A 24,617-nucleotide genomic window follows, 5' to 3' on the forward strand; every position below is an offset into this window, starting at 1 on the left:
CACCAATCGCTTAGCCTCATGTCCAGCACTCATATATATAAAGAGCTACCTTATTATGGTCTATCGTTGCATGTCTGACTTTACACTTTAAGATATAGATATTTTGATAAATGTTTGTATTCATGTAAAGAAATCCAGTTTTTTAGAGGAGGATATGAAAGACCTTATTATTTTTATAGTGAGCTGTTCACACATCGTTGTCAATATAATGGAGTGAAGTTAGTGGTTTACCTAGCTTTAAAACCAAGTTTAATCCACCATTTTCTACATACGAAAATGCATCTACCAAGTCAGGAATATGACGTTTGATGTGTTTGAGATTTTGATTTTGCCATTTGATAAGGGACTTTCTGTTTTGAATTATCCACGGAGTTCAGTACTTATGTGATTTTACTTTTTATATAACACGTTTTATTAAAATTCTTCGTTGATAAAGAAACAGAATATTTAAAAATTCATGTTCAAACTCCCTCAGGCAAAATTAAACATTCGTGCATTAGGTACGTTTTTGTCGAGCCTTCGACTTTAGTCGAAAAAGCGAGACTAAGCGATCCTACATTCCGTCGTCGTCGGCGTCGTCGGCGTCGTCCACAAATATTCACTCTGTGGTTAAAGTTTTTGAAATTTTAATAACTTTCATAAAATATCCTCGGTTGGTACCAAACTTGGACAGAAGCTTGTTTATGATCATAAGATAGTATCCAGAAGTAAATTTTGTAAAAATAAAATTGTATTTTTTCCGTATTTTACTTATAAATGGACTTAGTTTTTCTACCGGAAAATATAACATTCACTCTGTGGTTAAGGTTTTTAAAATTTTAATAACTTTCTTAAACTATCCTCGGTTGGTACCAAACTTGGACAGAAGCTTGTTTATGATCATAAGATAGTATCCAGAAGTAAATTTTGTAAAAAAAATAAATCCATTTTTCCGAATTTAACTTTTAAATGGACTTAGATTTTCTGCCAGGAAACAACACATTCACTCTGTGGTTTAACTTTTTAAAATTTTAATAATTTTCTTATACTATTTTGGATTTGTACCAAACTTGGACAGAAGCTTGTTTATGATCAAAAGCTAGTATCTAGAAGGAAATTTTGTTTTCTTCCAGTTAACATTACATTCAGTCTGCAGTTAAAGTTTTTAAACATTTATTAGATTCATAAACTATCCTGGATTTTTACAAAACTTGGACAAAAGCTTCTTACAATCAAAAGATAGTATAGACACTGGGTTCCGCGGAACCCTTACAAATTTTTTGTAATATGGCTCCTCACGTTTTCTGGTATTTCTACATCTTTGGTTCCTTATAAAGTTAAACCAAGACAAGCGCTTTGAATGCATGAAATTAAATAAAACTTCCAATTTACAGATTATATGAAAGATTATATGGTGTTGTTTTGTATCCTATTGTTGTAGGTACAATCTTGAATGCATTTTTGAAGTTTTACCTGTAAAGACGAACCATCTCTTTTCCACTCTGGCAAAGCTCCATGGAATATAAACTTGCATTTAAGAGACCCACCAGTAGTTACAGCAATAGCTCCAAAATCCAGTAATGTACCTCTATGTTGTCTTTGGCATTCCTGAAGAATTGACTTGCCGCCATGTTTTAACAACGAAGCAGATACTGCACCGCTTTGATCAAGTTGTAAATCTTGACTGGTGGTATTCACAATGACATCGACCTAAAATAGTTTAATAACAGATATTTTGTAACAAAAAGTTCATCATTCTCATTAAAAGTGATACACGCAACATACCTTGCAGGTAATTTTCAGCCGTTTACAATATTAATTTTGACTTATTACGATACATTTGAAATTTCAAAGGGTAAAATGGTTCAAAACTGTCGAACATGTATATAAATACATTAACAGGTATCAGTATTCATACTTTTCTAATTAAATTTAGGGCTCAAATGTCTTTCATATGTCTGTTAAATACAAAAGAGAGAAATAAGGTCCAATATCCGATATCTAAATATAGGTTAGATTCGACATATTCAAGAATTACTATGGATCATATCTATAGTTATATTTGGACTAGTGTGTCATTACATAATTACCTCAAGTGTAATCCAAATCAAGATCATGCTGTCATAAAAATCGTATACGGCACCCGTCGTGTTATTTCTTTGTTCAGTTCGGTAAAGATGAAAGGTAATTATGACTGAGGAAGAATATCATATATGATTTCTGACACGCTTTTGTGATAATGGCGAATCAGCTCATGATGGCGACCGTAAATTTACTTGAGTAATGACCTTAATTTGATTGATCCATAGCCCTGTCTTAGCAACTTTTGAGAAAGCAGTATTCCTCATTCAACAAAATCAACGTACTTTGAGCTAGCTCTAGAGTAACGTACCAATTGAGACACATATACTCCATATGCTGGTGCCGCTGGGATGTTGCTACACAGAAATGGAAAGTTGACTATAGGAATATTAAAATCATCGCGTTTTCCATAAATTTTGGTATTCAACCTATCATCAGTAGTCATTTTGAGAAAAAGGTCTAAATATGAAGCAGATTTGTCTGTGTCGATAGTATCTTTAATTTCAAGTTCACTTGGATATATATTAAATGTAAGTGATCACTGAATCTAGTTTAGCGTGTGACAACATTTGATTTTAATCAGATAGGATTTCAACGACACCAGTTTGAAGTCTCTGTCAATTTGAAATGCAATTTAGTGTACTACATAATATTAAATTTGTATATCGTATAACGACATCCTTAATAAAGAATTACTTTATTTAGCCTTACAACATTTCTGACAACAATGACGAAAAATTGGAAACTGGAAATGAAGGAATGTCGAGGGATTCAAGGAAAATATCAAATTCATAATGGAAGCGAGTGAGAATCAGTCACAGAGACAACACTTCAACCAAAGAGCAAAAAAAAACCCCAACATAACAGCTACCAATGGGACTTCAATACAACGAGAAAATCTTGCAACAGGAGGCGGACTATAGCTAGCCCCCCCAAAGGAACATGTACTAATTCAACGAGAATGAACGTCACATTTTACTCCAAAACAATTAAATGAGCCAACATTTGAAATAAACGACACAAAACTAACATAGACTAGAGGCTCTTGATTATGGGACAGGCCCAAATATGCGGAGGAGTAGTTGAGTTGTGAGATCTCAATCATATACCTCTAGAAAATACAATACAAAGTTGGTCCAAATAAATGATTACGTTCCTCTGCTCGGTTCATCGAGTTAACTTTCACTAAAACTTTAATTTCAAGCACTTTTTTTAGTTATTTCAAACTATTTTGAGGATGAAGCAGGAAAAATCTAATGAATATTCTATGCTTTAACCAATTGCAACAATACGTTAAACACTTTATACACAAAACTCTAATATGAATGGTACTGTTAATGCATTGATATCATAATTTAGTTTAAAGTAATATTTGCACGTATCGTTTCAAGTCATTATTCAAAATGGAATTTTATACACATTTTGTAACATTATTTAATTGATATTGCACATTCATAATGACAAAAAAATTCCAAAAGATGTCTTTTAAAAGTTATGAGTTCAGGATCAGATGTAAAAAAAAAGCGAATTGCTATTTAATGACCTGACTTAAATCCTCTTTATTTTCAGTACATTTTTTTGGGCTTGTATGATCTTCAAATCAAGTATACACACTCATCATATATATCAGGATTGAAATTTCGTACACCAGACGCACATTTCGTTTACAATATTAAAAGTATTTCATTCCGTACATGTGTGTTATCTTTGTTATTTATAAGTTAAATGAGCTTCACAAATCAGAAACCTGATTTCAGTCTAAAAATTAAAATGTTAACAGATGCTCAGGCAACTTACCTGCATCTGGGCTAGATCTTTTATGACAACTTCAATTTGTGGAATATGCTGTGCAACTGTAGTTAAATAAAAATATAATTGTAAAGCGTTTCAAAAAATAACTCTGCAGTAGCGTTTATCGTTGAATTTATGACACATGTTCTGATACTAAAATTGATCGAATATCTCAGATTGACCATTTCTCAATTTTGTACATATTCTAGCTTTGCAATAATTAAATAATCAGCAGACAGTGAAATTTATTTCACCAGTGAGATTTACCAGTTTCATGGATAAATGCCAGCTCTTTTTAATGAAATTCTGGTAAATTCATATATATTGTCGACTAACAGATTTTTTTATACAAGTTAAACGATTTTAGAATTACTTATCAAATGAATATAGAAATTGTCACTTCTCATTGGCTATAACACTATATTCCCCGTTGGAAGTATTCAAAAAGTTAAGATAACATTTGGAACAACTAAATAGTTATAGGTATACTTGGATTAACTAAAGTATACCTATCACTATTGTTTTACAACGGCAACGCCAACAACGAGGGTTTATGACGTCATGCTCATTCTTGTTTGTCTTTGTATTCTTGTTTTCGCAGTTATTTCTTTTTAGTACATTTTATTGCTTTTTTTCAACTTAAAAAATTGGCAAACGCCAAATCAGAGAATATATTTAGTATAAAACAAGTAGCATGCAGTAAAATATTTTGACCAAATACTAGAAATTTGGAGATGGATAACAAATAAGAAATATAATAATCCGATTGTTGACTCTTGATAGTAGTTAATTTATCAACCCAGAGATATGACATCCACCCTAGGCAGTTGTGATCGATACAAAACCTCTGGGATGATAAAAGTCAAAGTCAATAAAAGTAAATTTGATACCTGTCAAACCGTCTCTACCACCTCTTGAAGTTGTTGGTCTTTTATCAGAACTCTTAAATATTCTGCTAGCAGCGTTGACAAAAATATCCGCTACTTTAGCTGCAATGTCGCACAGATAAACAGTTTTCAAAGAACTATCTGGATATTTTCTGAAATATCCTCGTACAGCCAATGCTATTGTGTTAGCAGCTTCATCAATTGGGTATTTAGATGTTCCCGTTGAAAGTGCTGGGATAGCTACCGTCTGAAAATGTTTTATGTCTGCCTCACTTAAAATAGCATACACACATTTTGTCATGATTTTTTCATTGGACTTTATCTTCTGCCACACAGGACCAACAGCATGAACTACCATTTTACATTTAAGTGTTCCAGGACTTGTACTAAAAACCTCGCCTTCATTTAAAAGTCCATGACTACGTCGATAATCTTTGCACTCTCTCTGTATATGTGTACCACCTTAAAACAAACATAATAAACAAATATAAGTTCTAAAACGTTTCTGATTTCTTTATTACTCTTTGTCGAGCAAAGCAAGAAATACATTAATTTTAGTTCTTAAGTTCTAAATTAAGTTAACTTCTAAATAATCTTAAATGTATAGATGTCCTTATAGGAATAATGATCTGTCACTCACCAGTAGGTGCCCTTAGAATAAAAAATATAAATTGAAAAGTCTATCCTAAATTTAGGTATATTTAATAGTCTTCAAATATTTTTCGGTCCCTAACCTCACTGAAGAGTCATAATTGTCGAAATTTGGTTTGGGGTAAAAATTTATCACCTCATGTTATGGTTTACCATCTTTGCCACAAGTTTATTGTTTTCTACTTGGTATTAAATCAATATAGAGATCCATTTTGTTACACTTTGTGATCAATTTATTTGACAATCGTCAATGGCATTCAGCAGGGTTTAAGAACATCAGTTGTTCGACCTGTTAGTCAAATGTATTTTTTTTAAATATATTTTTTTACTTTTTCAGTCTTTTGGACAATGTTTTTTTGTGCTGTATATATAAATATATATATAATTCAATAATTTCTTATAAAACCAAATATGATATCAATTTACATCTCTATCCACCGAAAATACCTTCTTCAGCAATGATTTTAGACAGTCCACCACTATTAGACAACTGCTGGTCTGCAGGACTTACAATAACATCGACATCTAATCCAGAGATATCACAGCACAGTACCATAACACTTTGACCATCTTCTGCTATGAACGACGCAACAGCACTACCAAAACCTAATCCCCCTGGAACCATTGGCCTAACATCTTCTTTCTTCATTTGTGATTGCATCAATTTTATTATTGGAGAAAGTTCATCCATAGCAGCTTTTTTACCTTTTTTGTTTCCCTTTACCACAATGCAGTCAGGCTGAAAGTCTACATCAACATTATTTGCCTGGAGATGCATTTTAGCTAAATCTATTTTATCCTGATGACGAAGTTTAATAAATTTCATCTGGTGAGCTAAAAAATGAATAGTTTGCTCACTTCTTCCATTTTCAAATATGAAATCTTGTATTCTTTCCCGTATGGTTTTCGCTTCTATCTGCGCTGTACAAAGAATCATAATTTCCTGACCATGATGTGAAGTTATCTGAATAAAAATGTTATTATCTTGATATTCTTGTTTAATATTTTCCACAAATTGTTTCCAGTCTTTAGAATAGCACAATGTTTTATTTTGATCCTCAACAGGAATTTTCATACATATGATTTTATTCTTGAAAATGTTTTCTATCGCTGTTGTGTCATCTGCTGTAAATGCGTATATAGTAATTCTATTCTCATCAAGCTCCCAAATACCGCATATCCCGCACGCTTTAATTTCATTTTTAATTAAAGTCTCTACTTCTGGTTGGCTCAGAAATTTTATGTAATCTAGAGATACTTTTCCAAAAGTATGCTGTTTAACACACGACAGTTTTGCATACATTTCCATTTTCACCATATTTATATCACTTATCATTCCTTTCAGTTTTACCATCGGTTTGGTCATTAAAACATCTATTTCTAGCTCTGGGTATTTATTTTCCATGTCAGACCAAAAGTTTATGTTTTGCAGAATGGACTGCTGGAATGGTTCTATTGTCACGTCGTCACAAATGAGCTGTCGCGTTTTGTTAACTTCATCGTTCTTTTCTGTAAGGATTCTTTCAATCTTATTTGATATTTGTAATACAAAAGATTTCTGACCAACAACATGAATTTCACAGGCTTCGTTATTAAATGATATGATAGCACTGTCAGTATCCTTAATTTGTTGTGCATTCATTTCATCTAAAACACCGTTCCATATTTCTCTCACTGTATAATGTCTTTGTACTGTAATATCACGAATCAGTTGTTCGAAACAAAATCGAACGTCCTGTTCCCATGTTTCTGCAATCTGTTTGATTTCTGGATTATCTCTTGAAAGCGAGCATTCAATTTGGATTGGTTCAAACGTTGATGAAGGCCATGTTATGTTTGCATGTATTTCATTCATGTTTCGACTGACAATGTCTTGCGAAGTTCCAGAATGTATTAAAAATTGAAGTACGATAGGATTAACGTTGCTGAGAATTACAGGCTGAATATCAGTTGTCCCATACTCTACATCCTCTTTAGCTTCAGATGATGGAGGTCCTAAGCATTCATAAAACATTTCAACTTTTAGTAGACAGTTGTCAATAGTGTGCGATCTCTGACATGCATTTTCTGCATCTAAAATGGCAAGAACAGTATAAAGAAAAACATAAAATTGTTCGCCAATATGTTGTAAATTTCGAAATTATTGCGATGGTTTTTTTTTATTATTGCGAAAAATGCGACAAGGTTATAATCACAATAACTAGCATTTTTAAATATTTTATGTTAATTGAATAGGAATATTTTAAATATCGGATAAATTAAACCACGATATGTCTAAACTGACAAGAACGCAATAATAAATGCACGCAATAATTTCTCAGTTTACAGTAACAATCTCAAGCATATTTTATACATCCTTGAAACTATCAGCTCCAAGTAATATGTTGCCTGCCCCTTGCAGATATACGTATTAACGTATGAAAAAAAAAATGAAAATAGAAATCGTTGTTAATAGCCACATATTGGAATGGAAGAGGAGCACACAGTGTTTCTGTTATTTGAAATTTTTTCACCTTTTGATAAACATGAATGGTATTATTTACCTTGATGAGATATATACCAATATGTACCAAAGTTTATCCTCAATAACTACTTATTTATTATAACATAAACGGTACCAATTTTACTGCACTAGAAATTTATAAACTACTATGATACTTTCATTAAACTTGTTTTTTATGTTTCTAATTGGTATAAAGTTATGAAACTTTGGCTATACAAAAAAAAATCCTTCTTTTATGACAATTTAACAGTTTATCCACCGAAATGAAAATATTTCGTCAGATTTGTTTCTTTCTAAAAAAATGACTCCTGAGTCTAAAGATAAGAAATGACGAATTATGTTTTCATGTAGAATTTGATGTAAACTATATCACAAAGGTTTTTTTTTTCTATTCTTGATAAATTAAAGTTAGCGTTATTACCATTTGGATCCTCGAAGTAAACCAAACAATAATCGTTTTCCATTTGTACGTTTGCCACCCGTTCAACACCAGACTTCCTTTTATTGTCAAAATAGTACTCTAGCGAATTGTCTGTTGTCTTCTCACTAAACTCACTAACTATTATACAGTTACTAACAATAACTGGTTTGATTTGTACTTTTACTTTCTCCAAAGATTTTTTCTCACATGCTTGCTGAATTGTGTCAATCTCTGTAAAAATAAATGTTGTTGTAAACGTGTATAAATGTGAACCCAATGCATCAAATATAAAATTTATAACCTTCAAAACACTTAAATAGATTTGTCTAAAGGGTTGACTTCAAAGGAAATATAATTTACACTATCAAAACTAACCAAAGATAGCAGACTTAAAAATCGGTAAACTAGACGCAAGTTATTATAAAAAGGAAGATGATGTGTGCTTGAAAATGACCGACAAATTTACCGTCATGCGAGGGCTGTATAGCCAGTCAAGGTAATTAAAAACTCACATTGAAAACTCCCCACAAGAGATTAAATGACACAGAAATTAACTTACAACTAAAGGTCAACGAACGGCGTTCAACAGTGACCAAAATTTATATCTACTGTCTAATAACAATAATATCATCTGTGACTCAAATCTAAACAGTTATAAGGCCAAGAATAAGTGCATTTATTTGTTCAGGAAAGCAATGGTCATTTAGAATTAGTTACATTTTAAGTAATTTAATTTTAGCAGTCACTTTGGAGTTTCCCCTTTTCAAATGATCAAAGTGAGAAATAGCGTATTATCAAAACTTTTAGGTCTCCTATATATATTGATATTTTCCTTAAATATTGGCACTGATGGATAGTTTTGAACTACAATCCATGACAAGCATGGTAATACAGCTCTCCAAACATTTTTTTTAAAAATTTTTATGAATAACACACCATTTTCTACATCATATGACGTTTAGATAGTTCAATTAATACGTCACGCTCGTTCACTATATGGATTTATTTAAGTTTTTCGGTGTCCTTCAGGAACGGTTGTCCGAAACTCAGCACATTTTTTCTGTTTTATATCTTATAATAACAGCACTACTGGTTTCTCTGTTCATTTACTGACTGTGTTCTATTCCTTATTGTAAAATTTTGAAATCAACAAATGTTGGTGTTCTGCACTAAGCTAATGAAATCACGATATAATTTTAGGTGGGAACAAATCAATATTTAAGCCGGAACGAACAAGCGGAAACACCTAGAACAAACCCCAGAAACATATCCTGTACGCCCAATTATTTAAACGAATCATACTACAAAAAAAACAATAAATGGAACTCCGCCCGGACGTTATCATATGAACACATTCAAATATATCAATACTTACGGACATCTTCGCAAAATGTTACAACAGCAGTAGAAGGGTCACTTTCACTAAAGTTGACATCTTCTACATCAAACTTTGTTCTTCCTTCCAAGTAATTTATCAACCCTTCCTTAGTTACTGTAGACTTTATATCTTTAACTAAAACTTTGTTCGGATATCTGTCAGGAGGGACATATTTTCTTACTTCTAATAAGGCTTTATCTATTGTGTGCGTTTTTCCAACTATTTTGTCTACAGCTGAAAAAGTATACATAAACTTCGACATTATGTCACTGGTGTGGTATGAGTACCATTGAGACAATGTGTTTTTAAAACGTTAAAAATAAATTGGGAATGTGCGTTCCTGGGACACAAATGATGCCCTCTTGCATATAATGCTTAAAAGGGACATGATTCGAGATCGATGAAAGATACGCTACTCTAAAGCGTTCTTGATCTGATATTTGTGGTAATAAGCATTGTGTATAATTTTCATAACATCTGGTTGAGGCAAAACTAAGTTAGACAATGAAAACGAAGAATTAACATTTTTTTTTCCATTTATAAATGGGTATAAATCTAGAACGGTAAAATTGACACCATCAAAAAGTCAAACTTGGTCTGTGTTATGTGGTAATTAGCGCAGTATCTTACTTTCGTAACATTCTGCTGAAACAATCATCTGTTAGATAGTTGATACCAATTTTTGGGATGTATGAACGAAAGAAAGGATAAACAGACGGACAAGGGTAAAACTTATTCCCCCTCGCGCTACGACAGGGAATAAAACACGTTTATAGGCGTTGGAAATAAAACAAAAACTATGGTGATACCGAACCCGTTTTGCTGATATAAAAAGATTTGAAAAGAAAATGTCGTAACAAAGTTAATTGTTTTATTTATACGGATCTATAGGGCAGATCAATATGTGTCGTAAGGCTTAACATAATTTGAAGTGATTAAATTGTAGTTAGGGATTGATGGTTTGGTCTGATAATGAATATGAATATAAATATGAGGCATGAATAACAACATATTCTTAACGTAATCTTTATCGTCGAACCGGGTGCCACTTCATTTTGAGTTTATTACATATGAACTTATAACATTTTAACAGATATGACATGCTTTGGATTTATTATTACTCATCGTGGATTTAGTTGGTAAATGCAAACAATTAATTTACATATTCAAAGAAGTTTGCATGTTTTATAGGCTTTAATTCAGACTTCGGCAAAACCGTGGAATCAAATATCAAAGAAAATACAAATTCAAATTCAATAAACCCCAAAAAATAACAGAATGCACTGTAACTATATGTTCCTATCTAAATAATCACATTCATGATCTACCCAAATTAAACTCAATCAATCTCATAAAATTCTAAAACAGTTACCATAGTGTTGGTTACCAGCATGTAAGTGTCATAAGTATTAAATGAATGAATCAGACAAATACATAACGTTATATATATAACTATGCCACTTTCTATATAAAACTGAACTCAAATGTTAAATAAGCACAAAAAGAATCATAAACAGTTAGACAGACTTAAATATATTTTTGCTTGAAGCTGTCTTAAAAACATATTTACAGTTTCAATTCACACATTTTCTGAGACTCGAAATTAAAACTCAAATGAAATCACTAACGAGTAAAAAAAAACGCTTTTCATCGCAATATGCAGTTTCGTACCACCGTCACGTGAGTGCAGGCTGCTTGGCATATTGACTCAGACATGATCGTAATAAAGATAATGAGGCATTACATTTGGCAAAAGAACTATACTTGTATGTGGGATTGTTTACACTCCTCAATGCATATTGATCGTTATACATGTTACATGCTTGCAGGTCCTTTATTTCACTATACAGAAAATCGTATAATCTGATGGTATATTTTCAAAATCATGATCTATACTTAACAATTCTTGTTATAAATTAAGCGTATACTTTTTAACATTTAAGTTTAAAAAAATCTTACCGGACTCTGATTCGAAAGTTAACAGGTAAATGTTCTTTTCTTCATCAAAATCAATATGTTTGATATCTTCATCAGCTCCATGTTTGCCCTCAAAATAATATTGTAAAGCCATCTGTTGAGTCGATGTTTTCACTCCGCGGACTTCTACAACACAACTGGAAATATCTTTAGATAAACAGTGTTCCTGATTCAAGTCTTTTCTGGAATCTACATGCACTTTGCGCGAATCCAAAGGCTTGTAAATTTCAACACCAATGTCTGCTTTCAAAAACTGGAGAGGGGATCTTGCCAAAATGGTTTCGACGACTGAAAAAAGAATTATATAAGAAGACCACACTATTGACACAAACACACATATTTACACAATCCTGACATCTCCTGTCAAACAATAGCTAATAGGAATCTGGGACGTACCCATCCATTCACAGAAGTGGGAAATACAGATACATATATATGTTCCAGACCGTATGAGCATTTGAACCGTACGCGTACGTTCTTGACCGTATGCGTACTTTTTCAAAATACTCATACGTTCGGACCGTACGCGTACGATCTGACTTATATTAAGACGTTGGTTAAGTTTAGAAGTTACAAATACATATAAAAGATCAACATAACTTAACTCTCAAATTCATATTAAAAAATTTCAATTGTAATTGAAATAAAAACTTTTTATTTTAACTATTTAAAACATTCACGCTAATTAATTCTGTTAATCTCTTGTTTTTAGCCTGTCGATAAGTAACACATTAATTGAATTATGATCACTGAAATTGACGATACTGAAAGTAAACATAATGTGGGAGGACAATTGTTTTAGAATATATAGTAACTTTACTGTAGGTACCACCTTAACAAGATATTGAAATATTTTGTTGTATAAGAAATATACATTGTACAAAATAACCTCACCATTGTCTTCTACAAATGTAACAACAGCTGATGCATTATGGGAATCGTAGGTTACATCATCTACGTCCCCTCCACCAGATCGCCGTTCATTCTCGAAGAAAAGTCTTAAATTTTCCTCTGTTGTTTCCACTGGAAGATTTGTCACCTTTATTGCTTTTGATTTCTCTGGTATTTCCTTTTGTTCTGCAATAAAAAGGGATCAGTGTTAAAACATAATGTGATACCTGGTGATAGGTTAGGCAGATTGAATGCAAGTATACCATAAAATAAAAAGAAGCAATAACTGCTTATGACAAATAAGGTATCTAGGAGTCGTTTCCGAAAATTAATGACTCTGCCACAGGTAAATGTTAACGCAAGTAAGTAACCTTGACAATTTATATCTTGTTTGCTTCTGTGATGAAGTTTCTGCAAATATATCAGCTAAACTTGATGATTAAGTTTGTAAAACAAGGCAATATAGCACGTTCATCGTTTACAGCCGTATGTTTACGTCTAAATGTCTGCTACATATTTATTGTGTTGGTTTGCTGGTGTTACCAAGACACATATCATTTCGTTACCTTTTTGTCATATCAAGTACCTGAATCAAGTACCTGAGAATCCGCCTTTTTCTCTGATGTACACGTTATTCAAGAAGTATCAGTGGGATCACATGTCAGTTCGGAAGAGAAATACTAACATTTTACTCGCCCGGCAGGTATTGTTAAATGATATTTTAACATAATTTGATTTGGTCTTTTTTATGATATTAGCTTAAAATTAAAATCTGTATGGACATCAAGGCAATGTCATCTGAGTCAAAGTCATGTGTTATATTATTATTATTATTATTATTATTATTATTATTATTATTATTATTATTATTATTATTATTATTATTATTATTATTTTTTTTTATTTATTAGTATTAGTAGTAGTATTTTTTTTATTTATTATTATTATTATTATTATTATTATTATTATTATTATTATTATTATTATTATTATTATTATTATTATTATTATTATTATTATTATTATTATTATTATTATTATTTTTATTATTATTATTGTAGTTATCATTATTGGTATCATTTCTATTATCATCAATTATTTATTTTTACTTTATTTCCAATACGTTACTTCAGCCTTACCTATATTTTGAACTATATTTGTTTGTTGTGACTTCTGTCGACGGTAAATTATTTCAGGAGAGTCTTGTTGTGGATGCACCGTTACATTAACAGCCGAATCTTTGCTGACAGACGGATTTTCAACTGAATGTTGTCTCATTACTGTAGGTATTTGATATGCTGGTGACTGTATCCGCACGTTCTGATGATATCCAATTGGATAACCAGGAAACTGAGCTCTTGGAGGATTAACAAACCCCTGTGGACTGTATCTAGGATCTAACATTGGAACTGGAGGAAAATTATGTGCATACGGGTAAGGTAAAGCAGGATTCTACAAAAGACGATATGTATTTTTAAACTTACTGTCCGCTTTATGCAATGCTAATAGATTAATTTCTCCGTTAACAACGGGTTTGACCATATTCGTGTTACCAATTCATCACAACATTAAAAAGGGTTATGTTATTAATTGAATGTCAAATTCAAAGGAATATGGTTATATCGATGTTAGCGGTATACTTCCTTCATTTTTGGATAAGAAACATCTTGTTTTTTTTCTGGTCAATTTGAAAACATATTTGTAGTATGCAGGAGAACAACAAGCTGATAACAAACCCATTATTTTACCATTTTTCCTTTTCAGTTTAGATTTTATAAATGTTTCCCGGTGTACACACAGTTTGCATTGACCATTGTTCCAAACCATGATTTGTGTTCCAAATATAAATATATTATATAGTTTCATATAAATCTAAACCTGGATCATGGGAAACAGTAGTCCAGAATCTTTGTCTTTATAGTTAATTATCCAATCGGTTGCCACGTGTGCATCTCTGTTTCCTGTATGAAACAGTCCCTGAAAATAAGGAAATAACATGAATATTTTAAAAATCACTCAGTTATTGTTACACACTATATTATAGTTCAATTTCATAGCTTATGTACATGTATTACAAATACTGTCAAAAATTCATTACTTACCTTGTCTTATACAGCAGGATTTTTAACAGATTTAATAGCGATCGTCTTTTTATGTTCTTAATCCTTTGTTTACTCATGAAAATGAAAGTGCCCGAAAAAATCAAATATTCTGCTAATATGTTTGATCAATTTGCCATTTTGTGCTTCTTTGTTACATACTTGTTTGTTTTGTAAGTGATTAAGATTATGACACAATGTTGACTGCTGTATTTTGACATTTTAACTTTTTATGTCTGTTTGTTTAGTTCACGCATCGTTGTCAATAGAATGGAATTTGATGTGACTGTCATACAAGTGAGAGGTTTGGCTAACTATAAAACCAGGTTCATTCCACCATTTTCTACATAAGAAAATGTCTGTACCAAGTCAGGAATATGACAGTTGTTGTCCATTCGTTTGATGTGTTTGGGCTTTTGTATTTGCTTGATTAGGGACTGTCCGTTACGAATTTTCCTTGGAGTTCAGTATTTTTGTGATTTTACTTTTTCACCCACATTATTGCGTTCATAAATAGATTCATAAAATGTATAATTATTACTTTATTGTCATTATAACACAATGCTACCCGATGGTCCTCAATGCTCTTCATTTTTTTTCTTAGTCTTTTTAACTTTTTGATTAGACGATCATTGATGAGTTTTTATAGACGAAACAAGCGTTCGGCATACTAGTTCAAAGTTTCAAACCTGTTACCTAGGATGAGTTTATCTATTATAGTATATTGTACGAAAGATGAATAAATAGTACAAACCTTTATTGAATCGTCTTTAGAGAAACCCATGTTAGTTAATTGTTGTAACAAATGTTCAGCGGGTATAAAACCTCCACTTGGTGCCGGTCGTCCTTGAGAATTCACATCTTCACAGGAAGGCATTGAATCACTCTCCTCCTGTATTTACAAAATAAATGATATAACACAGAGATTGAAAAGAAATTACGAATTCTATATAACATGGTAAAAGTTTTTCCCTAAATAGTTACATTATATGTATGTTTCATTATAATACGTTATTCTGATTGGCTAACTGCACATCACGTGTTATTCCTTAAGCAATTGCATTACTCAATAAAACTTATAATGCATGATAACACGAGGTCCCACAATAAAGTCCACAGGTGAATTAAATAATTTTTTTTTATAAAATTCGTGTTTTCATGATCCTAGCTGAAAAAATGTAATTATAAGTATTGAATGCTTCTTTTGGTAATTTCATAGGGTTGTAAAAGCGTTGACCGTGCGCATATATTTAGAATGAAGCGCGTCCGCCAACGCTTTTACACCCCAATGAAGTTACAAAAAGAAGCATTCAATTCTTAAATGAACGTCGCCTCTATTGTTCTAAGTATTAATGCATCTTATGACATTTTTATAAGAACGTTTTTGCTCGTTAAAGTCTTTATAAAAAGAAGATGTGGTATGATTGTCAATAAGACAACTCTCCACAAGAGACCAAATGACACAGAAATTATCAACTATAGTTGACTATTTTATTTATTATGCCTGTTTAGATCACACATCATTGTAAATATAACGGAATTTGATAAGACTGTCATCAAATGGAGAGGTTTAGCGCTATAAAACCAGGTTTAATCCACCATTTTTTACATTTGAAAATGCCTGTACCAAGTCAGGAATATGACAGTTCTTGTCTATTCGTTTTTTATGTGTTTTGTCATTTGATTTAGCCATGTGATATGGACTTGCCGATTAGATTTTCCTCTGAGTTCAGTATTTTTGTTATTTTACTTTTTAATTTATTTGTATCACCCTAGAATTTAGTATGTCAATTGATAAATATGCGATGTATTGTCATTGATATCGGGAATGTGTATTTCGCTCTTTGGTGAATGTCTTACTTTAGAAACAAGAGCAGCATTGGAAAAGATATTTGTTTCATTTGGTTTTTATCAATATTGTGCATTATAAATTAAGCTCTTAAAAATGTACACTGAGAATTTCCCAAAAGGCTTTACTAGCGAAAACTACTTTTAAAAGTAAAATACTTAATGTGATTAGATACAGTGGGAATTTATTTACGATACTGTGGTTACAATACCTTTAATATCTTTCATTGCAATTTTAACAAAAGTTTCAAAGTATTAATATGAATCTAACAAATCTTAATCTTAGGACCATAAGGTCTGGTAAACAATAAGCTAATTTGGGTATTTGTAGGTGACATGGACTTACAAGAATCCATTGTTCAGGTATGTCACAAGGACAGTCACATGAGCTGATCACCATCTGTCCTTCCGAACAGTTTACAGATTTCTTATCTATGTAGCTTCTGGCATCTGAAATAAAGCAAATTTTGTAAACTTTCTTATTGAATTGTGTTTCTAGTTCAGAAGCATTTCAACATTATGTTTCTTGTATCAAACAGCCCCTCGCGACACATTTTATTAAACATTTGTTTTTATGTCATTCATTAATCCATTGAACCCTGTTAAAAGGAGAATAAAGCGCTCACATACATGTTTAACCTCCGCCACATTCTTAATGTGCCTGTTTTTCAGTGGTTGTCGTTGGTTCATGGCTGTCGTGTTTGTTTTTTTCCGACGTAGTCGGTATTAGTTTCGGTTTGTGCCCTTTGAACTTAAGGACGCTTCACTATGGCAACAGACTACGCATGCTCGAAAATCCTTTCTGTGATTGGAAAAATGCTGTCATGGTGGGTGATTTGGTTGTGTTTGAAAAAACGTCTCGTTAATTATATCGTGATAGAAAGCAAGTGAAAAACTATAAATATTTGAACTAGATCTTACAAAGATTTATATTTTTATTAAAATAATTGTTTCTCCAATAGCTCTTTGCATCCGTGACAGCTGTTTATTCGGGACAATTATATAATTTTTAATGTAAACTGTGTTGTACGAACGTGCATGACTTTTAGAACGCACCTACGCATGTGAGATTTCCGCGGGGTTTTGGTGAATGTAAACAGAAAGATACGAGGACCGAGAATACTGAACACAAACAGAGAAAACGTTATTTAAATGATATCTTTGTGCTTCTGAAGGTTATCGAAATGATAGTTTTAAACATATACTCAAATTTAAATATAAAATGGCAAAATCAAAATCTCCAACACATCGAACGAATGGACAACAACTGTCAACTGTCATATTCCTAACTTACATTGATACAGATATTTTCTGATATAGAAAATGGCGAATAAAACCTGGTTTAATAATTAGCTAAATCTCTCACTTGCATGACAGTCGCATAAAATTCCATCATATTGACAACGATGTATGAAATAAACAAACAGACAAGATAGGTCAAAAAATAGGGTACTGTTGATTCATTTATTTCGTTGGTATTAATTTTCGTTGATTGCTTAAAACCTTCATATTCGTGGATATTGCTTGGTTTTGCCAATCTCTGTATACAAAGCGTATTGAAAATATGGTATTCGTTGAACATTTTAAATTGTGGTTCGCATGTTCCCTAGAATTCCAGGATAATTGGTATCCAACGAATAAAAAATGAATACACAGTACATCAGTCAACATTTGGTTATCATCTTAATCTCTATAAAAACAAACAATTATACCGGTAGTTTTCACAGTCTTTTTTTCTCAACGTCAATAAATGACTACACAATATTTATTACATGGATTCATATAACTTTATTTTTTTATGAAAAATATGAGTCATTTAGTTTTGTCAAAAAGTGCCCGTTTTCATTGATGATATTTACAGGTATAGAGGTGTGTATTAGAAATCTTGAAGAATATGTGACAGAGGTTAATCATCTTTATCAAATAATTAATATTAACAAACTTTACTATAGCAAACACCAATAAAATAATTAATATCTCTAAAATAAAAACAAGTGATGTAGTATGATTGTCAATGAGACAACCACCCACCAAAGTTTAAATGAAATGGATGTGAACAGACCTAAGTAGTGCAGTCAAAAAAAAAAGAATTAAAGCTATAGCATGCTTAGGTAAAAAAAAAGACTACTAAAAGAAGTCGGCCAACAGTTTTCATAATTACCCAAATTTTGTCTAGCAGTCATTTATGCAATCAAAGATTCTTTATATTTGTTAAAGTTAATAAAGTATACTGGCAATTTATAATTAAGAGGGTAAAATCGATTTGTAGGGACAGTTACACCTTTAAGTAGTCGATTGGCTTTTTTTGGTGTATATTTGACAATAGGTAGATAACAAGATTCTAACAACATCGTAAATATCAGATTTATATGTCTATAGCAGTTTTCAAGATGATACATGAAACCTGCGTATAGTATTCATTTACATAGAAATGCAGAATGTATCAATACAAAATTTGAATCATATCTTTTGTCGTAAAGCGTAAATTTCAAACCATCCTCGAAGTCAATTTTTAGATGTAAGTCAAGATATAAGGCAGAATTTCCTGTATCTGTGGTTTCCTTTATTTCATATAGATGCGGTCAACATAACAATCAAATTGTGAATTTTTAAGTTGAAGCTCATCATCTATTTGACGGAGTAGGAATTAAAGAATTAAGCCAGTTTCGCTTTTCTTTAGGATCTTCTGCGTGCAGTCGTATAAAGCAAAACAAAACAAGTCGACAATCAGAAGGGCACAATATGAGATTTAATTGGCTATTAAAATGTGTGCCCTCCTAAGGTAACAAAAATGTTAGCAATCAGAAAATCTTATATTTTGAAGATGTCAGTTTCGTTGAATTCTCTAAATAAATCTCAAAAGATATCAAAATCAGGCTGTTTTACAGTTTGCTGTTTTGCATAGTATGTAAGAAGTGTTAAAACACAACGATAAATCTGGTTTCTTTGGGGAATTTTCCAAGCATATCTTATCCCTGTATAGTAGAAGGTAATCGATTGTAAGATTCCTGTATTAAAGATAAACACTTCTCCAGTTTGAAAAGTAAGGTTCTTTTGAAACAAGACAATACCCCGATAACGAGGAATATATCTGTTGATTTTCAGTCAGTAGTTTGCCGATTATTTTCCCAAAAGTCACTGGTTTATATTGTCGATCGCATGTTTTATCAGTTCTAATGCGTTGACTTCATCATTTGTGTAATTACGTAATTACGTTTTGTTTTATTATCTAAATTTGCTTTTTACAATCACAGAAACTAAAATCAACGTCTGGAATGATAGTTTAATATATTAATGTTTAAATTTTTGTAGTTTTAATAATTACATACTGTAAATGGATTAGTAAAAATCATATGCAATGGGAGCACAATATTTTACATAACAATCATTTTTAATTATTAAGTTTAAAATTTTAACTATCCTTGGCTGTTTCATGAGTAAAAGCTTGAAATACCAAACACAAATTCGATATTTTTCGTGAATATGAAATAGGATGGACTACCGATATTGCGTAAGATTGGATTAAACTGTGAATAAAACCTTTTTTATTATTAGGATTCAGTTGAACCTTTCGATGTTTTGAAAAAAATACTCAAAACGATCTTTAAGATTGACAGAGGAATGTTGATTTCTACGATATTATTAAGTTAACTTAAGATATGTTGCACTTTCCCATTATATACACATGAAAAAAAGTATTGCAACACCAAATTGAAATTAAAATTCAAAAAACACTCTTTATTTTTTTGGGATATAATTTGTTGAAATGGAACATTATTGAAATATCACCCGAGTTAAATCAATAAATATCACCTCGATAATTTCGTTTCTGCGCATGCAGCTACTGTACCCGTAGACAACAAAACAGATGTTTTCATCTTCATTGTTTTCAACACTTTAAATAACCAATTTTATAAAGTTATTTCATTGACACCTTGCAATGGGTCCTTATCAACTCTTAACTGCATTAAGATGCATATTATCAGCATGAGAAAAACAGGTATGTCGCTGTGACAATTGCACGTATTGTTGGTCATCACCATTCCACTATAAGTCGTTTTCTGTATAAAAATCAGGCAACAAACGATGTTAAAGACCTTCCGAGATCAAGAAGACCCCCAATACCATTTGATAGAGAAAATCAAGCATAATGAAGGTTGGTCAGAAGGAAATCATTGCATACAACACAATCCTAAAAAGAGAGTGGTGGCCATACAGGAGCCTTTGAATAAGAACTGCTCGAGATCGACTCATCACTCCAGGCCTTGAAGGCATAAAACTTTGCTTTGTGCTCTGAGCACACAAATCATGCTCGAAACATGAAATCCAGCAATTTGATTGGATAATTTTCGAGTCTGAGTACAAAAATCATGCTCGAAAGTTTTATGACCATGAGGCCTGGTTATCGTGCGATAAGACCATTTCGGGGACCTTTGCTTACGAACAGACACTCAGTTGTCCGTATCCAATGTAGTGCAGAGCTCGCCAAAGTTGAGAATTAGCATAGTGGAGGAAGATTCATTGTTCCAATGGAATTCGGGTGATTTTTTTTTGGCCCGATCGAAGCCCGTCTTTGAACCATATCGAGCATATATGGCACACTATAAAGTAAAGTGCACGAAAGGACACCCCAGTTCAAATACGTCATGAAATGAACAACGCCCTTCTAAAATGGTTGCTGCTACCGTAGCAACAATTTAGTCGATTTATGGCTGGACTCAGAATACGTTAAGAGGCGGTTATCCATTTGAATGGAGGCTGTGCACACAGTTCTGATTCTTTGGCGTTTAACGATCAACCATGATGTGAACAATCATCTTAAGATTAATTTTGAAATGTCTGATATTGTAAAGTTCGACTACAGTAAAAGTTGTAAAATGCATTTTTATGCCCCACCTACGATAGTAGAGGGGCATTATGTTTTCTGGTCTGTTCGTCCGTCCGTCCGTCCGTCCGTCCGTCTGTCCCGCTTCAGGTTAAAGTTTTTGGTCAAGGTAGTTTTTGATGAAGCTGAAGTCCAATCAACTTCAAACTTAGTATACATGTTCCTTATGATATGATCTTTCTAATTTAACAGTCAAATTAAACTTTTGACCCCAATTTCACGGTCCACTTAACATAGAAAATGAAAGTGTGAGTTTCAGGTTAAAGTTTTTTGTCAAGGTAGTTTTTGATGAAGTTGAAGTCCAATCAACTTGAAACTTAGTACACATGTTCCCTATGGTGTGATCTTTCTAATTTAATGCCAAATTAGATTTTTTACCCAATTTCACGGTCCATTGAACATGTAAAATAATAGTGCGAGTGGGGCATCCGTGTACTTTGGACACATTCTTGTTTTGTTCCAAAATCACTTTATTTTGTTATTAAAATTGTGGTTGGATAAAACATTCTTTTTCATACATTTTTTATTCGTTTAAATGCCATTGTTATCATAAACTATGTTTCAATATTATGTTACAAATATTTTATCATATTCCATCCAAAATAAGAGGCTGATTTCTCAATTTATAAAAATTCAAGATGTTGCAATACTTTGTTCCATGTGTATAGTTCAATTAGACCAAGTATTTGTTCAATAATAACAAGCAATGTCTAAAGGGTTTTTATTTACCAAATTTAAGTTTTGTAAATTTAAAAACATAATTTTTCTTGTTCCTTTTGAAACATTTTGTTTACAGAAAAGTGTTTGTAAAGTCAAATTGTTCAGCCTAAAAGCAGTTTATCTAAACTAAATTGTTATAGTAGTTATCAAAGGTAGCAGGATTATAATTTAATACGCAAGACGAGCATTTCGTCTACATAAGACTCATCAGTGACTCTCAAATTAAAATAGTTGTAAAGCCAAACAAGTACACAGTTGAAGAGCATTAAGGACCCAAAATTCCCAAAAGCTGTGCTAAATACGGCAAAGTTTATCTATTCCATGCCAAATTTCAGATCCTGTGTGAACAGATATAAACTTTATTCTGTATAGATCAAACATTAGAAAGGAACTTATGTTCCATGAAACTTTGATGTTTTTGTCAAATCTATTTGATGTCTTCCTAGATTTTGACCAACTGTGGGCATTTCATATGGTATAATTAATCATTTATATTAGGTAAATTTAGATTGTGATGTGCGTCTGTGGATACACGAGTTCATCTAATTTTTTTCTGTATAAGCAGACGTTTACAATACGATCGTTCTCGACTCATGTGCAAAATATTATCGTTGCATAAGATCCTTATATATCGGACTATTCTTCGTCTGATCTGTATGTTAACCAATTATGTTTTATATATATATTATTTTATTCTGGTATCACCTGAGTTGGACAAAGGTATACAGAAAAACATATTAGTTTACATTACATTGCATATATGTACATTTTAAATACTCGCTACGTTAACATTTTTAACTAAGTCTGGATTCACATGGCGACTGATGCACACTAATCATGATGCTTACTTTTACTTCATTCCCTTTCATGGTCTGTTTTCGGATCTTTCAATGAATTAGGTGTTTCCTCTTTATGGATTAATTTCAACATCGACAACCTACTCTTGCTTCTTATTATTTAGTTATTGCAAAGACTGCTACCGAAAAAGTACTATAAAAGTTATCACACAATTTCTTTACATTAAAAATTGCAGTGAAATTATATTTTGTTCGTAGCAAATAAAGCATTAACAAGGCCGTAACTACCATTTAGGCAAGTGAGGCAATTACTTCACTAAAATTTCGACACTGATTTTTTTTTTTATACACATATATAAATATAATAGTCATTTGTTGTCTTAACCTTAATTTCTATAACTTGTCATCATTCCTTTTAAATTATTCTTCCTGGATATAACTCGGCATCCCAACAGGTGATGTTTCTCGATTACATTTACCTAGTAACGATAATCATCATTGATCTCTGGTTAAAAACAGGCTCTTGCAAATAAAAAGGACAAGCGATACTGAAGGTAAAGGAGGAATAATTCTAGTCTTCATTAGAACTAATAATCCAAAAACGATAAGTAGACTGACAAATCTAGTACTGGGCATTGTAAGGGGGCAGTCCTGTCTTCATATTCATTTCTTCGATTCACCAACTTTAATCTTTCTCTTTACAGTTAAATAAATATAAATTATACGAAACATGCAAGGATAAGATTTTATTCATGTTTCTTTAACCTTAAAAAGCACATCCTATATTACAATTTGACATTATTGAGTAACGGTAGAACCAGGATTTTGTCTACTTTTCGGGACGTAACGAAATTTCGTGTCCTTATAAGCGGGGTTTCGGAATCGGACGCCCCAACCCCTAACCCCTCAATTTATAGATTCCGGAACTAAAATACCACCGACTATTTAATTTGAAATAACGGACCTACATGTAAACGTCGAAAAACTCCATTCCAATTCCCCTGTACCCATATCATATACACTTACTCTAGATAGATTCATATATATATATACATGTATCTTATCTCATTCTATCCCTAGTTTGTTTACACTTTGTCAGCATAAAAGCGAGTTTAATGATCTTTAATATTTTGTAACTGCGACTGTATGATGGTGCTTACAGGAAAGCTTAATTAATTCCCTTTTGCAAACAAAACTGTTACTACCGATGCTGCTACCGAATTGCCGATGGAGAAGTAATAGGAAGAAGACATTTTTCATTGTGTTGATGATAATGTGCTACCTCTAGAAACATAGACTGTCCTGAAACGACTTAAAACTTGGGAAAGAGCATGCATGAGTGGCGAGAGATTGTGCGGTCTTGTCATGCTCAATGTTCATCGCAATCAAGATTTCAGCAGACCAAATATTTTGAATCAATTTGAATCAATTTGACTGAACCGGCCATAGAAAAATTGGGCAAACTCTTCTGAATCGATGTTTGTTCTATGATCTGGTGACAGACTCAAATTGATATTTTGATGATTATCTTACCGGATATAAATTTAGATAAAGTTGTTTAAAGATATTTTTTTCTTGTGATTTATTTTGTTATTCAAGTTCAAAGTTATCTAGACTTGGTTTTTGTATTTTTTGATATTTTGGCCTTATCCCCTTTATGATTTTACGTGTTAATAAAATTCAAGGTGAACATTTGACTGCATCAGAT

At 32.1% G+C, this 24,617-nt stretch overlaps 1 protein-coding gene across 1 annotated transcript in view; it reads right to left on the reverse strand.

Annotated features, from left to right (window-relative positions):
• The window catches only part of LOC139493421 (protein mono-ADP-ribosyltransferase PARP14-like), a 31,383-nt gene that overhangs the window by 6,042 nt on the left and 724 nt on the right, over positions 1-24,617 (reverse strand). The window contains exons 2-13 of the mRNA XM_071281816.1: positions 16,854-16,957; positions 15,414-15,551; positions 14,439-14,537; positions 13,700-14,012; positions 12,564-12,746; positions 11,652-11,957; positions 9,690-9,926; positions 8,315-8,545; positions 5,838-7,463; positions 4,743-5,201; positions 3,859-3,914; positions 1,453-1,689 (exon numbers count right to left, since the gene is read on the reverse strand). Of these exons, the coding sequence (XP_071137917.1) occupies positions 1,453-1,689; positions 3,859-3,914; positions 4,743-5,201; positions 5,838-7,463; positions 8,315-8,545; positions 9,690-9,926; positions 11,652-11,957; positions 12,564-12,746; positions 13,700-14,012; positions 14,439-14,537; positions 15,414-15,551; positions 16,854-16,957 (3,989 nt within the window). The remainder of the gene's footprint in view (positions 1-1,452; positions 1,690-3,858; positions 3,915-4,742; positions 5,202-5,837; positions 7,464-8,314; positions 8,546-9,689; positions 9,927-11,651; positions 11,958-12,563; positions 12,747-13,699; positions 14,013-14,438; positions 14,538-15,413; positions 15,552-16,853; positions 16,958-24,617) is intronic.

Source organism: Mytilus edulis, chromosome 10, assembly GCF_963676685.1.
Source record: "Mytilus edulis chromosome 10, xbMytEdul2.2, whole genome shotgun sequence".
NCBI classification, from domain to species: domain Eukaryota; kingdom Metazoa; phylum Mollusca; class Bivalvia; order Mytilida; family Mytilidae; genus Mytilus; species Mytilus edulis.